This window comes from Heteronotia binoei, chromosome 19, assembly GCF_032191835.1.
Source record: "Heteronotia binoei isolate CCM8104 ecotype False Entrance Well chromosome 19, APGP_CSIRO_Hbin_v1, whole genome shotgun sequence".
Classification (NCBI taxonomy): domain Eukaryota; kingdom Metazoa; phylum Chordata; class Lepidosauria; order Squamata; family Gekkonidae; genus Heteronotia; species Heteronotia binoei.
In genome coordinates, this window is record NC_083241.1 from 11593973 (window position 1) to 11609261 (window position 15289).

The 15289-nt window shown below is 47.8% G+C and overlaps 1 protein-coding gene across 1 annotated transcript in view; it reads right to left on the reverse strand.

Moving 5' to 3' along the window:
* IGF1R (insulin like growth factor 1 receptor) overlaps positions 1-15289 on the reverse strand; it is a 275725-nt gene that overhangs the window by 232858 nt on the left and 27578 nt on the right. Inside the window, exon 2 of the mRNA XM_060260047.1 lies at positions 11717-12262. Within this exon, the coding sequence (XP_060116030.1) occupies positions 11717-12262 (546 nt within the window). The remainder of the gene's footprint in view (positions 1-11716; positions 12263-15289) is intronic.

A 15289-nucleotide genomic window follows, 5' to 3' on the forward strand; every position in this document is an offset into this window, starting at 1 on the left:
AGAATACAGAGCATCCCTGCCCCAGACAGAGAGTTCCAACAGTACACTGTGGCAAATACCCACTGATGGACCTCTGCTTCAGATGTTGGTCCAATCCCCTCTTGAAGCGGTCTATGCTTGCAGCTGCCACCACCTCCTGTTGCAGTGAATTCCACATGTTAATCACCCTCTGGGTGAAGAAAGACTTCCTTTTATCTGTTCTAACCCGACTCCTCAGCATCCCTTGCCTTGAAAACCAAGGTTTAACCGTAAGTCAGTTTTGACTTGACAGCAGTTTCCCCCAACACCTGCCTGCCCAGCCCTGCCCTCGTTAGCACATGATGGAAAAGTTGGTGGAAGAGCCGCCAGGGTGTACCGGATTGGTATTTCTTTTTAAAAATATTTGTTGCTCTTTAAAACGTCTGCTCCGGGGGTTTCTCCAGCATTCCTCCGGGCACGAGACATGTGCAAGATGCAGCTTATAAATAAAACAGAAGAAGGAACCAATTGAGGACTTTAAAAGACTCCTCTTCCCTTCCCCAGTCATGCCTGCATACTTTGCATACATTTAATATTTTCTAAAGGACAAAGGCTGGGGTCTGGCGGGGCCAGAGGAGAGGGAAAAGGCAAGCGTGGGGGTGGGAGGTGGCGGCTTGGGGCTGATCTCCGCCACTCTGAAAAGCCAATGCCCGAAGACCTTTGACTGACGTAAATCGCCACCACGCTGACGTTTTCAAACCAGGCCAACTCAATTCAGCTAAAGAAAAACGTGTGTGTGTGTGGAGGGGGAGGGTCACCCTTTTGTTAATTGCTCAGCGCACCAGCCAAAAAAGCACTGCATCTTGGGAGAGCAACCAGAAGAACACAGGTCCCGGTTCGGATCCAGCAATCCATCAGCAGAAGACACAGATGGGTCTTTCGTACCTGGCACAAAAGCAGAAGCACCAGGCAAGTCAATCGGTCCCTTTGTCCAGAGAGAACAGTTCTGAACAAAAGTACTACTTGCCACATTTCAAAAGCGCCATACTCTCTCATTGCCTTCACAACAGCCTTGTAAACGACCACTGGATACTTACCGTGAGGGGTCCTTCTCCTCTGAGGACAGGAGGACATCTTGTGGGTGATTCCTAACCTACTTGCAGGGAGGCAGGACTTGAAGTTTCACTTTCTCTTCTGGTTAGGAGTCACTCATCCCTCAGTTCGGGTACTCCGAGAAGCAGTAATTCATTGGAAAAAAGACTTGTATAAAACTATTAATAACCTCAACAAGAAGGAAACATTCCAGAACAGGAAAAGAAATAAGAACAGCATCTTCTCTTGAAATGTAAAGCTTCAACAAACCATTATTGGTACCATGCTAACTCTGTACTAAGGCCATGTACCCCATCGAACTCTTCTGAAGATCCATCAGGAAACCTAAGGACTGAAGGCAACTGACAGTCTCTTGTGTGTCCTGTCTGGCTCTCTCCAAGGTTGGGGTACGAATCAAGCTGTCGTCCATATACGGATGTATATGGATGCCCTTCTCTCTCAGCATAACTACTGGTGTTACCAGAAGTTTCGTAAACACCCGTGGGGCAGAAGCCAGACCAAAGGGAAGGGCTCAAAACTGAAAATGTTGATCTCTGTAATAAAATCGTAGAAACTTCCGATGTCCCACAAAGATTGGAACATGCAGATAAGCTTCTTTATCGAAAATTTATCGAAGTCAGGAGCTCTTGAGGTTGGAGTGCTTCCGCTGTGACTCTCAGTGTTTCCATCCTGAAGTGCCTTGGGACTACAAATCTGTTGACATACTTGAGATCCAATATAGCACGCCAGTCCCCTGATCTCTTTGGGACCGTGAAAACGAGTAGACTACTTGATGCCTTTCCAAGACTGGAACCCTTTCTATGGCTCCGATGTCGAGGAGATGTTGAAGAGCTTGTAGAGTTCGCTGTGTCTTTTCTGGCTTTCTGTGAATTGGGGAAGGAACAAATCGAGGAGGTGGGAAGGACACAAAATCGATTTTGTAGCCATCGGAGATGACTTCTTGGCACCACCCATCTGCTGGAGACATCATCCACTGTAAGGCGAAGTACTGAAGTCTTGCTCCGACCAGCAACGAAAGACCGTCATGCCTTGTTGGACTTAGGATCTCTGTCCGGCCTGGTGGATTGCTTGTTGCCTTGATTTTCCAAATCTGTTTGGGAAGCTTTGCCTACGAAAGGAGCTCTTCTGATTCCACGAAACTCTTCGGGAATCCTGATTTGCTCTAGGAAGGGTGTGTTGGGTCCGAAAGGACGATGAAAAAGACGGTCTTCTGTCTTGTCTATGCAGAAATTTTGGCATGGCCTTTTTCTTGTCCTTGGTCTCCACAAGGATCTTGTCCAGATCCTCCCCAAACAGCCTACTGCCGTGAAAACGATAAGCCATAACGATATTCTTGGAATGAGAATCAGCTGACCAAGCTCTAAGCCACACTGTACGTCTAGCTGCAGTGGTGGATGAAATAACACGAGAAGCAAACACCACTGAATCCAAGGTTGAATTCGTGAAGAAGGAAACAGCCTTTAGGATCCTATATGCCCCATCAAGAACCTTAGAATTGTCATCTGGTAACATCTGGATCAATTTCCTCATCCAAACGATGCTTGCCCATGCAACCATGGACCCCGCAGCCAAAGCTTTTAGAATCATGGCTGTGCCCTCAGGAGCTTTGCGCAATGCAAAATCTGCTTTCTTATCTAGGCTGTCCTTTAAGGAACCATGCCCATCTTCTGACACTAGGCCAGAGCTTTGCAACGCCGTAATAGACCCGTCTACCAGGGGAACTTTTAGAAACTGGTCTGTGAAGGAATAAAGATGGTATAATCTTTTTCAAGAACCCAGGGTACCGTTTATTGGCAATATGGCTTCTTCCATTCTGCCCTCATCTGCCTTTCAAAATATGATGGAAAAGGAAAAGCCTTGCCGGACACAGAGTGCTTGGGGGGAAACGCCGAATCCCCTTGTTTATAACGCTTACTGGGCTGCTGTTCCGGATCCTCTCCTACATCAGGATCATCATGTAGATCTAAGGCCATTAAGGTCTTAGCCAAAACATAACTATGATCCTCAGCCTTAAAGAACCTGGCAGATGGTTCAGGGACTTCCATGTCCATTTCTTCCTCCCCTGAGGAGAACTCCTCCTCTTCTCTAGTGCTTTGATCATCTCCCATGCCACAGCCTGTGCCCATGGATGATTCAGCCACATCGCGGTTTCCCTGTTTCTGTGCCGCCTTTGTCGGCCATTTAGCCCCCTTAGAAGCCTTCTGTCTTGTACGAGGTGAAGGGGAGGAGGAGCAAGAAGAGGAGGAGGAACTATATCTCCTTCTACCTCTTTTGCCACGTGCCCTAGAAAGCCCCTCTATTAACTGCTCAGATAGTTGGGAAAAAAATTCTGGAGGCAAGGTCACTGGGGCCGTATTGCCTTGCAATGGGACAGAAGCAATGGGCATTTGGTCTCCTTGCGAGGTGGACGCAGAGGGAGCCGAGCCTGCAGTGGTAGCCATCATAAATACACTGAAAATAAGCCTGTCGGATGAACAGCTCACCACCCAGGCGATACCAGACGAAGCAGCATGACCTCCCAGGCTCTGGAAGCCTCTCCTTCACAAGTGCGCTGTTGTCTGGTCTGCTATCCGCTTTGGTGTGCTTTCCTCAAAGACGTGATATGGAGGCTGTGATAGGGAGATACGCACAAACCAGCTACGGGTCTTGTCGGCTCCACTCCAAAGGCACCCTGGGGTCGGCCCTCCTGCGAATCGGCAGGAATCCAGCCCTTTAGTCTTGCTCTAGGCTTCAAGGCCCTTCAAGCTCCCCCGGATCAAAAACTGCACTTAAAATGGCTGCGGGGACAACCCGCGGCTGAAAAACGGCGCTCCCACAGCCAAATGGCTGTCTAAACTCCCTAGGACTCTTTTTCTGGCTGAGAACAGAAGAAGAAGAAGATATTGGATTTATATCCCGCCCTCCACTCCGAAGAGTCCCAGAGCGGCTCACAATCTCCTTTACCTTCCTCCCCCACAACAGACACCCGGTGAGGTAGATGAAGATATTGGATTTATATCCCGCCCTCCACTCCAAAGAGTCTCAGAGCGGCTCACAATCTCCTTTCCATTCCTCCCCCGCAACAGACACCCTGTGAGGTAGATGAAGATATTGGATTTATATCCCGCCCTCCACTCCAAAGACTCTCAGAGCAGCTCACAATCTCCTTTACCTTCCTCCCCCACAACAGACACCCTGTGAGGTGGGTGGGGCTGGAGAGGGCTCTCACAGCAGCTGCCCTTTCAAGGACAACTCCTACCAGAGCTATGGCTGACCCAAGGCCATGCTAGCAGGTGCAAGTGGAGGAGTGGGGAATCAAACCTGGCTCTCCCAGATAAGAGTCCGCGCACTTAACCACTACACCAAACAGAAGTATAGAATAGAGGGAGACAGGTAAGAGATAAGACAGTATAGTATAGAATTGAAGAAAAAACAAGTATTTTTGAAAGAAAAAACTGAAGCAGGCGAAGCCGGCTGTAGGTGCTCTCCCTTCTGAGGCAGGAAAAGAACTAAGGAATGAGTGACTCCTAACCGGAACAGGAAGTGAAACTTCAAAGTCCTGCCTCCCTGCAAGTAGGTTAGTAATCACCTACAAGATGTCCTCCTGCCTTGGAGGGAGAAGTAAGGTAATATTGTTGCTGTCATGTTGAGGATAGGAGGACTGAGGCAGAACATAACACAACAGGCTGTGATCACACACACTTAATAATGCACTTTCCACCTGGATTTTACTGTGTGAATGGGCAAAATCCAGTTGGAAAGTGCACGGAAAGTGCATTATAGAGCGTGTGTAATTGCAGCACTAGAGTTTGCAGAAAAGTCTGGATTTGAATCAGAAGCCTCCCAGATGGCAAGTGGTTCTCTTAGAAACTTCACGGCACCAGCTTCCGGGCAATGGCTTCCTAGCCCTTGCAGCAATTCAACTTCATTTGTCTGGAATATGATGGGGGGGCGGGACGGCTCTAAAATGCAACAGCTCTCTCCCCAACCCGTTTATGTTTTGACACCCCAGCCAGAGGGAACTAGATCGATGCAGGGAATATCCTATCCATCACTGGTCTCCTTCAGATGGGACTGCCGATCCTTTGCAAGACCAAAATCTCCTTCAAATAAAGTTCAGTAGCACCTTAAAGATCAGGAGGAGTTTCGGGGTAGAACTTTTTGAGAGTCAATGCTCAAGGGGAGGGGGCGGAAAAAAGAAGCAGAAGCAACAGCAGCAAAAGAAGCAGGAGGAGGAGGTTGTACTTATACCTCACCCTTCAATCAGAGTCTCAGAGCAGCTTACGATCTCCTTCCCTTCTTCTCCCCACAGCAGACACCCTGTGAGATCGGTGGGGCTGAGAGAGCTCTGAGAGGACTGCTCTTGAAAGAACAGCTCTGAGAGAACTGTGATTGGCCCAAGGTCACCCAGCAGCTGCATGTGGAGGAGTGGAGGATCAAACCTGGGTCTCCCGGATTAGAGTCCACCGCTCTTAACCACCACACCAAACTGGAGCTTCGACTCACAAAAGCTTCTACCCTGCAGCTCTGGTTGGTCTCTAAGGTACTACAGGGCTCAAATCTAACTCTTGTCCTGCACACCAACATGGCCATCTAAAAAATAAAAACACCAGTAATGGTGGGGGGGGGGGGGGAGAGAGAGCCTTTTAACATTACCATATCAAAAGCCAGGTCCCCCCCCCCCCCGGCTTTAGCTTAAAAAGCTGCAACCCTAAAAATCTAACATTTGTTCTCAAGGAGAATTTGTTCTGGTGCCACCGTTCTTTCAAAACATATTCTAATTTCCCCTTCTTCTTCTTCCATAAATAAATAAATAAACAGAAGCGTGAGGGACGGGGAAGGGGGAGAGAACTCATCCAACCGCCTCTGGCGCCGGTCCAAACACTTCAAACTCTTTTCCGGAAATCCGGAATGGCAACATCATTCTCCAGTTGGGCTGCCAAAAAGGAGATGTCAGTGGAGCGCAGTTGGCATCTTCTCCACGGCACCAGGAGAAAAGCAAAGAGTAAATATCGTAGGCGCAGCCCCGCAGAGACCTACAGGAGCCTGGGGAAACGGCTCCAAGGTTTCATAGGGGAGGATGTAAAGATCTGGGGCGTGCAAGTGGACACCCCCAAAATTTGAAACCCCTTTCCCCCATGAACGGACTAACAAAGCCTCACATGTATGGCTCGTTGGTTGCTATAAAAATGGCAAAGGGCTACGGTGCTGTGGGGAAAGCTACCACCTTCTCACGCTGTTTCCATGAGAGTGTTGTGTGAAAAGGAAGCCAAAAGGTTCTCTCCCCCCCCCCCCCCCCGCTTTTGTTTGCAATAAACCGGCTTCTCCTCAATGGCAAAATTAAACAAGGCAGTCCTACTCAAAAAGAACCAAATGTTCCCACACAGTTGCTTACCCACCCAATTGATATCCTTTAATGAAAGGTCTTGACAAGGACAAACAGACTTGAATGCAGGCTTCCTGGAGTCGGGGCGGGGAGGGGGGGGGGGGGACAGAGGAAAGAAACTGACGCCACCACCAAGAACCAAAGTTGGAAAGCACGTACCAGGGAGCACGCAGCCCTGCTATACTTCGGTATCATCCGCGTAGGTAGAAATTATTTACAGACCGCAAAATATGTAACACGGCTTTTTAAAAAAAAGTTACAAGAGCAACAGGCAACGTTGCCAAGCCCCTGCCCCACGGAGGGTACAATGCAAATCCGTTTAGAGGAGAGCAGGGCGCATGCACAAAACAAACAGAAACGACTGCAGGCAGCACAGAGAACTAAGAGCCTGAGTTCACAGCGGGTTCGGAAGAGGTATCAAAATCCTGCGCTGGAAGTGGCTTTATCACAGGGTTGGCCAAACTTGCTTAACGTAAGAGGTACACAGGATAAGCATCAGATGCTTGAGAGTCGCAAGAGAAGGAAGGAAGGTTGGGGAGAGAGGTGGAAAGAAAGCAACTTTAAATGCACTCTCCAAGCTGCCAGCTGGCTTGGCAAAGCGATTTAAAGAGAGAAACACCTTCTCCGAGCCCGACAGGGCAGTGGGGGCTTTGAGAGCCAAACAATATATGCAAAACAGCCACATGTGGCTCCGGAGTCGCAGTTTGGCCACCCCCTGCCTTATCACAAGATCAGAATAGTTCTATTTACTTCATTTAAGCCCCAGCTTTCTCTCCAGTAGGGACCTAAAGCAGCTTAAGTTATTCTCCTCTCCTCTCCTCCATTTCATTCTCCTAACAACCCTGTGAGGCAGGTTACACTACAACTGCGTGACAGCGACATGCTTCTGTGGCAAAGCGGGGGATTCGAACCTGGGTCGCCTACATCCTAGCCTGACACTAACTACTCTACCAGGCTGCCCATTTGAACCACTCCGCCACACATCGCTTGCCTTTCACAGGAAGAGGGAAGCATAGAATTCTGCTTTGCTAACCCTTCCCCAGTTTACACATTTATTAGGTACCTGTTTAAATTCCATTTTGTCAAGAAGTGCGTTGAGGTTAGGATTTGAAAGGGAACCAGTCTCTGCATAAGGCCATAAGCTGCAACGAGAGTTGCCCAGTCCAATTCAAGAAATATCTGGGGACTTTGGGGGTGGAGCCAGGAGACTTTGGGGGTGGAGCCAGGAACAAGGTTGTAACAAGCATAATTGAACTCCAAAGGGAGTTCTGGCATTCACATTTAAAGGGACTGCACACCTTTAAATTGCCTTCCCTCCATTGGAAATAATGAGGACAGGGACACCTTCTTTGGGGGCTCATAGAATCGGACTCCCTGGTTCAATCTTTTTGAAACTTGGAGGGTCTTGTGAGGAGAGGCACTGCATACTATGCTGAAAATTTGGTGCCCCTACCTTAAAAAACAGCCCCCCCAGAGCCCCAGATACTCATGGATCAATTCTCCATTATATTCTATGGGAATCGGTCTCCATAGGGAATAATGGAGTGACCAGCAGACATTTCCCTCCTCCCCCCCACTTTCTGATGACCCAGAAGCAGGGGGAGGGCCTCCAAACCAGGCGATTTCCTGCCCCCACCTAGGGATTGGCAACCTTAGCTGCAACAGTGGCCTGCTGTTTTTCAAAGCCATGCCAAGCCAACAAGGTGCCAACCACATGCTTCTAGCAGCTGCACAAAATGGGCCAGCCATGTGCTTGGTAGGTTTAAACAGCTGGAAAGTTTTGCATCACCTATTGCATGGCTGTCCCCCAACATCTTGGGACAGACAGAAGGACTCTGAACACAGAGGTTCCATTTCAGCTCTCGCAGCCCGTGTCTCTTCAAACACCAAATTGTTTTCTCAGGCAAGCCACGGCGCAGGAGAGGAAGCCGACGCGCATCTCGCTGCATTCCTGCACCAGTGCTCGGGTGCTCCACCGGATCCCCAAGAGGTCCACAAGAAAACCACGAAGTTACATCATCCTTGCAAAATTACTGCTCTGGGTGAAGCAATACAAGTACAACAGAGAGTCGGGCCGGGATTGGATGGCAGAAACGCCAAGCGATCGCACCCTCCCCCCCCCCCCCCCCCCCGTTCTGCTGCGCTCCTTGAGAGTCCCCTTTGTTCCATCTCGGCTAATGGGCTCAAACAACCAAACCGGAAGCTCTCTTTTAAACAATGGACATCTATACTTCCCCTTCTTGTTTTCCTCACAGAAAGGGCAGCCGTTCTCTTCCACCACTCACAAACACCATGTTTTCTTTCTCGGATTTCAGACATGCTCCCCACCCCCCGCCGCCCCCGTCCTCTGAATAACATCACCCCAGGGTTCTTCGACTGCACCTTCAAGAACAACATCGCTATCAGTGACAACTGTCAATCTTCCATCAATATTTCTTTTCCGTAATCAATTCCTTGCTCACCCGATGTTGGCCTGCAATTTTATCCATTCCAACAACAGCTCAAGAAATCCAGCAGGGGTTTAAAAAGGTAAAAGTCGTTTCTGACTCTGGGGTGACATCACATCGTGATGTTTTCACAGCAGACTTTTTTTTACGGGGTAGTTTGCCATTGCCTTCCCCAGTCATCTACACTTTACCCCCCCCCCCTCAGAAAGCTGGGTGCTCATTTCATCGACCTCAGAAGGATGGAAGGCTGAGTCAACCTTGAGCCGGCTACCTGAACCCAGCTTCTGCCGGGATCGAAATCAGGTTGTGAGCAGAAAGCTCAGACTGCAGAACAAAAGGCACATACATCAGAGAAAGGATAATGCTTATGTCGTGAATCTTGCTGTACTATATGGGTACATCTCAACAACCAGGACAACAGACATAAGAATCCCAGATCTACTGGCAACAACAGCAACACACAACCACAACAAGTGGTCTGGGGCCTCGTGGCTAAACTGACAACTCTTGGCTTACCTAAAGCTGCCGATCACGAGAGCCTTTCCTAGTCCTTCATTCTAGTATTATTACTTATTTATTTATTACTTTAAATTTCTATCTCGCCCTCTCCGCAAGCAGACTCAGGGCGGCTAACAACATACATTTTTACAATTTAACCAATAAAACTACAATCTAAAATTATTTAAAACACTTAAACATTAAAACATTCCATTGCATTTTTGGTGCTGTATCACTGATATAATTTAACATAAATATAAATGTAAATGGTGATCATGGTACTCTGTAATGGTGTAGAGTGGCAGCTCTCTCCCAAATTAGGTTAGATCTCAAAGGCCTGTCAAAACAGTTCGGTAACAACAGAAGGAAGCAAGCCTCGTTCGCTCGGGGCTCTCCTTTCTTGCATCAGGTTGCTTTAGGCTGGGGGGAGCATATGCTAATGAGCTCCAGCACCTATTTTTCTACAAAATGACCCCTGTCCTTCAGCAAAGACATAACACAGAAAGCTATATAAAGCTGATTTCCTCAGAGAGGAGGGCGTCCACTTTTTTCAGACAAGGTACCCTATAAGGGCTACTCTCTTAAAGAGACAGTTCCGGGTGGATAGCAACGCTCCCTCTAAGCTGTGGAGTTTTGTGAGCAAAAATTCCACTTCATGAGCTACTGGCATTAAAGCTATAGAACAAAGCAGGAATCCAGTTGCACCTTTAAGGCCAACAAAGTTTTATTCAAAATGTAAGCTTTCGTATGCATGCAGACTTCTTGGATCTATCTGCCATTAAAGCTGTGAGCAAGCAATTTGGCTACTGCATAAATTAGTTTGCTCTGGGGACATCCTTCCTGAGCTAAGACAAAACTGTGTGAGCTGGAGGCTAAAAAACTGTGAGCTAAGCTCACACTTAGCTCAGCTTAGAGGGAAGACCGGTAGCTTGATTAGAGACTAGGAGCACCAGAAAGACCAGGGGAGTGCGCTCTCAAGAATCAAAGCTCCCAAAAGCTTACACCCTGGAAATCTTGTTTGTCTTTAAACTGCTCCTGGACTCGAAATCTTGCTCTTCATATGAACATATGAAGCTGCCTTATACTGAATCAGACCTTTGGTCCATCAAAGTCAGTATTGTCTTTTCAAACTGGCAGCGGCTCTCCAGGGTCTCAAGCTGAGGTTTTTCACACCTATTTGCCTGGACCCTTTTTTGGAAATGCCAGGGATTGAACCTGGGACCCTTCTGCTTCCCAAGCAGATGCTCTACCACTGAGCCACCGTCCCTCCCATCTTCCATTCAAAGAGGAGCAGGGATGAGAGACAAGAGGACCCCTATATTCCACCCCTATCTCAAATCCCAGCTAACTTCATTGCAGCTACCTGCATGCAACCGCTTCCAAGTTTACCATTTGCCCAGATGTTTGTCGCTGGGTTTCATTCTCTGTGAAATTAGGCCCAAGATAACGAGCATCAGCTGGAAACGGCACCGCCACGATTTGATGCTTCCCACGGAAAAGTGCTCCCCCCCCTCCAGCAGCATAGCAGTCAACTACCCTACCAGCATATGCTGACTTAGGGCTAGCATGTGCGAACACCACAAATGGTACTTTCCCCGCCCACCCCCCCAAGACTGCACCAGTCCAGCCTGCAAACAGAAGGGGCTGTACACCGCCTAACAATGTTCCCTGCAGGTTCAAAGCCGGCTTATCTGGAAGGATAAGAAAATGCTGTTTTTTCCTACATGCCTGGCGTTCCCATTACTGGAGAGCATTCAGAGATTCCGGAGCGGTACAATCTAAACCAATCTTAATCCAGCAGGTCTGGAAAAGCACCATACAGATCTCCAACACAACTGGAAGCTTTACCACTTGGACCGTGCCGAGGATTTGAACCAGCCGCTTTTCCTTTCCCTCCCTCTCCTTTCAAGAGGCCAAACGACTCCACGTTCAATCACCACCTATCAAGCATATTTTGGAATAAATAACGGCTTTAAACTGTTATTTGGCAGCGCAGTGAGATGAAAGCTCCAATCACTACTAGCATTCACGATGGACATATGTATTGATTGATAAATCCCTGCGATTGCACAGCACTGGACGATATACATGGTAAAGCGTTTAAAAATTTAAAACTTTAAATCAACAGCAATCTAATAGACAAGTGGCCAAAACAACAGTTACTGCTCGATCTTTAATTCTGGACTGTGGTGGCTTCATGGCCGCAATCTGTGCTATTGAAAGTGCAGGGGGATGAGACAGAAAGTATAAATGCTCACCATCTTCCGGAAATAACTTAAGATAGGAAAACAGAATGCAACTTTAATCTTTGACACTACAAACCCATAATTCTTACTTTTCTGGCAGTGGTTGGAAGTCCAGCACCGGGGACTGTGTTCATCGTTAATGTAGGTCGTCTTACACCGTGAATTCCCCTCAGCCGTGCCCGGACAGAGATCCCCACATTCCTTTGGCGATTTATTCCCCACGATGTAGTTGTTGGACGCCGCATCCAGGATGAGAGACCAGTCCACAGTGGAGAGGTAACACAAGTCGGAGTTCTTCTCGATCCGGATAGCCCCCCGTGTGATGTTCCTCAAGTTGTACAGCCCAATGTCTTTGAGGTTGGTCATCTCAAAGATGACCAGGGCATAATTGTAGAAAAGGTTTTTGCCGCGGATGACCGTGAGGTTGGGGAAGAGGTCGCTGAGGGTCTCCAGACCCGCCACACGGAACAGCAGTAGGTAGTCTGTGATGACGGTGAGTTTGGGGAACCGGTAGGAGTTGAAGTCCTCGACCTGGGGGATCAACAGAATCCGGAGAAACCCTTCGATGACCGTGCAGTCTTCCAACTGCTTCAGTTCCTGCATGCTGTTCCGAATATCCATGTTTGGCCCACAAACTGTTTAAAAAGAAGCAGAGGGGAGGGAGGAGAGGAAGGCAAACGTGATTACATTTTTTTTACTGACAGATCAAGTTTTCTTTTCAAGTTCACTTTAACGGGATATCAGTTTAGTCCCATTTAAAATAAAGTGTCGTCGCGCTGGGAGAATATCACCCATTAGACTCACCCAGGGCTTTTTGTAGCAGGCGCTCCTTTGCATATTAGGCCATGCCCCCTGACATAGCCAGTCCTCCAAGAGCTTACAGTAGGCTTTGTAAGAAGAGCCCTGTAAACTCTTGGAGGATTGGCTACATCAGGGGGTGTGGCCTAATATGCAAAGGCGTTCCTGTTACCAAAAAAGCCCTGGACTCACCTCATCCATCCAAGCGTACACACCTTACACCAACCAACTGGTCTCAGCCCCAGATATCAGCCAGACAATAACAGTCTGAGCCCCAGAAATTAGCCTCTGCACACTTCTGTTAGTGTCAAAGGGTTTTTCAAAAGCCCACTGACTCTCTGCATTGCTTTGGGCTTTAAAGACTTCTAACACTGAAGGCTAAAAGAAGTATGAAGAAAGCCAGTGGAACTGAAAGAAATAGCGCAGAACTATGGTGAAAATTGGCTCCAAAATACATGTGGCTATTTTTGGGGAGAGGGACACATGGTTAGAAATAAGGAAGCAAATGGTGGGGAGACTTGGAGGGGGGCAACCTAAGCAGGCTCCTTACACATTTCTCTCTTTAAATCACTTCTCCAAGCCAAGTCAGCTGGCAGCTTGGAGAATGCATTTAAAGCTAAAGTTGCTTTCTTTCCACCTCTCCCTCCCTCCTCTCCATCTATTTGCCTGCATGCCTTCCTTCCCTGCGGCTCACAAACATCTGACATTCATGTCTTGCAGCTCTTGAACATCTGATGTTTATTCTGTGTGGCTCTTACATTAAGCAAGTCTGGCCACCTGTGTCTATCCTCACAACAACCTTGTGTGGTAAGCCTGACCTTCTGTTCACACAATTTTAACATTAACCGTTTCCCCTGAAGAACTTCCAAGACTGAAACAAATTAGGAGTTTTGGGATGTTCCTGTTGAGAAAACGTAATTAATTTTATTTTGTTCCTGTTCTCCAAGGGATTAAAATTTTGTATTCTAAACCTACACCTCAAAAAAAAAAAAGCTTTCTTGGATATTTTGGGGCACCCGGCTTGGGCCTCCCCCCCCCCCCTCCACTCCCTCTTAATTTCTCTTTGAAAAATCAAACCGTTGGAGGACAGCTAATGACAGCGTAAAGGCGGCCGCCCCGGCTTTGTTCGCCTTGCCCTGAAATTAATGCACTCAAAAAGCTAACTGATCCCAGTTCAAAGAGTACTACAGTTTCATTTTGGCTGCCTTGTGTTTTCTTTGGACCGCATTTTACACACAGAGAGAGAGGGTTTGTGTGTGTGTGTGTGTGTGTGTGTGTGTTGAGAGAGAGAATGAGAATATGTATACTGAGATGCATATTCCAAAATACAAAACCAGGGCTCTTTCACATTCAACCGTTTAAGCCAATATGCTGCCATTTCCTTCTACCCTCCCTCACCGCTATGTAATCCTGAGAATTTACGTAACTATCACTGTCAAAAGGAATACAAGTTTGCCCTCCCTGCTCTCTGCTATCAACCGATGCAAATGCTACGGCACCGGGTGGAAAAACCAGCTTCCTGACGCTCTCAAAACACGCTGCTTTGAACACCACCGCCCTGTTCTCCAACCAATTTGCGTGTCTTCCCCAAAGAGAGATATCTGACACATGCTTTTGAAGATGGTAAAAGGATTCAAAGGACGCACGCTCCCTGAGTAACCACCCTTGGAATCGCAGGGAATTTCAGCTACCCCTGCGCAACAGGTCAAAGTTTACGCTCTTACAGAAAGTTCCGCTGCTTTCTCTCCAATCCCAAGGCAAATCCCCTGTTCAGATATCGAAGCGCATTCTTAGGAAGTTTGTCCATCTTTAAGTCCTATTTCCTTTAAGACTTAACAGGTTTTGCAGAAATATAATGCAGAAGACATTATTTCTCCACCCTCCCCTTTTATTTCTTTTGCCAGCCTCAAAGAACAGAGAATTCATGCAGGCACAATAAAAATAGCACGCCGAATACTAATCTGAAGACAACCGAGTAATTTAATCCCCGCAACAACCCTGTGAGGTAGGTCAGGCTGTGAGAAAGACTGGCCAAACAATACCCCGAAAGCTGCTTTGGCAGAGTGAGGATTTGAATGTGGTTCTCTCAGATACCAGTCCAACACTGCAAAACCATGACACCATGCTGGCTCGTCTACATAAAAGTGGCGGGCCTTGGATCTTTGAACCCCGTCACACACAGCAGCTACTCACTGCCTAGAGCAGGGGTCCTCAAACTACGGCCCGCTGAGGACATTTATGCGGCCCGCCGGGTTATTGCAAAATCAGACCGGAAGTGACGTTCGACCTAAACTCGCGTTAGCAACGCACACTTCCGGCACTGGGCTGAGGCGGCGGAGACAGAGTGTGAGGTGATACCGAGGTGAGGTGAGGTGAGTTCCCAGGCCGGGGTGTGTGGTGTGGGGAAAGGAGAGAGATGCAGAAGACGGAGAACTGACGGCCCGCGGCCTTGTACAGTAACGGCAGTCTGGCCCTCCAACAGTCTGAGGGACAGTGAACTGGCCCCCTATTTTAAAAGTTTGAGGACCCCTGGCCTAGAGAATCAAGGGATGACAAGTCACAGGTTCAAGTGGACCATTATAACAGTTACAAATTAGTTCTACATGTAACAGCTCCCTGCATATAGTAAGTTAACACATTAGGAAAAAAGAAGCACATCACGTTCTCCCTTGATGTGCTAGACTGTTAATTGCAGGGATTTTTTTTTAAAGTACTAAAGTCTTTTTTAAAACTCTAAATATCAGCCTCCTCATTGGCAGTCTGACATAGAAATCTACTGCCCAGACTCACACATTCATTCTGCACCGTCTAAAACGGGTGCCAAACTCATTTGTTATGAGGGCCGAATCTGACATAAATGAGAC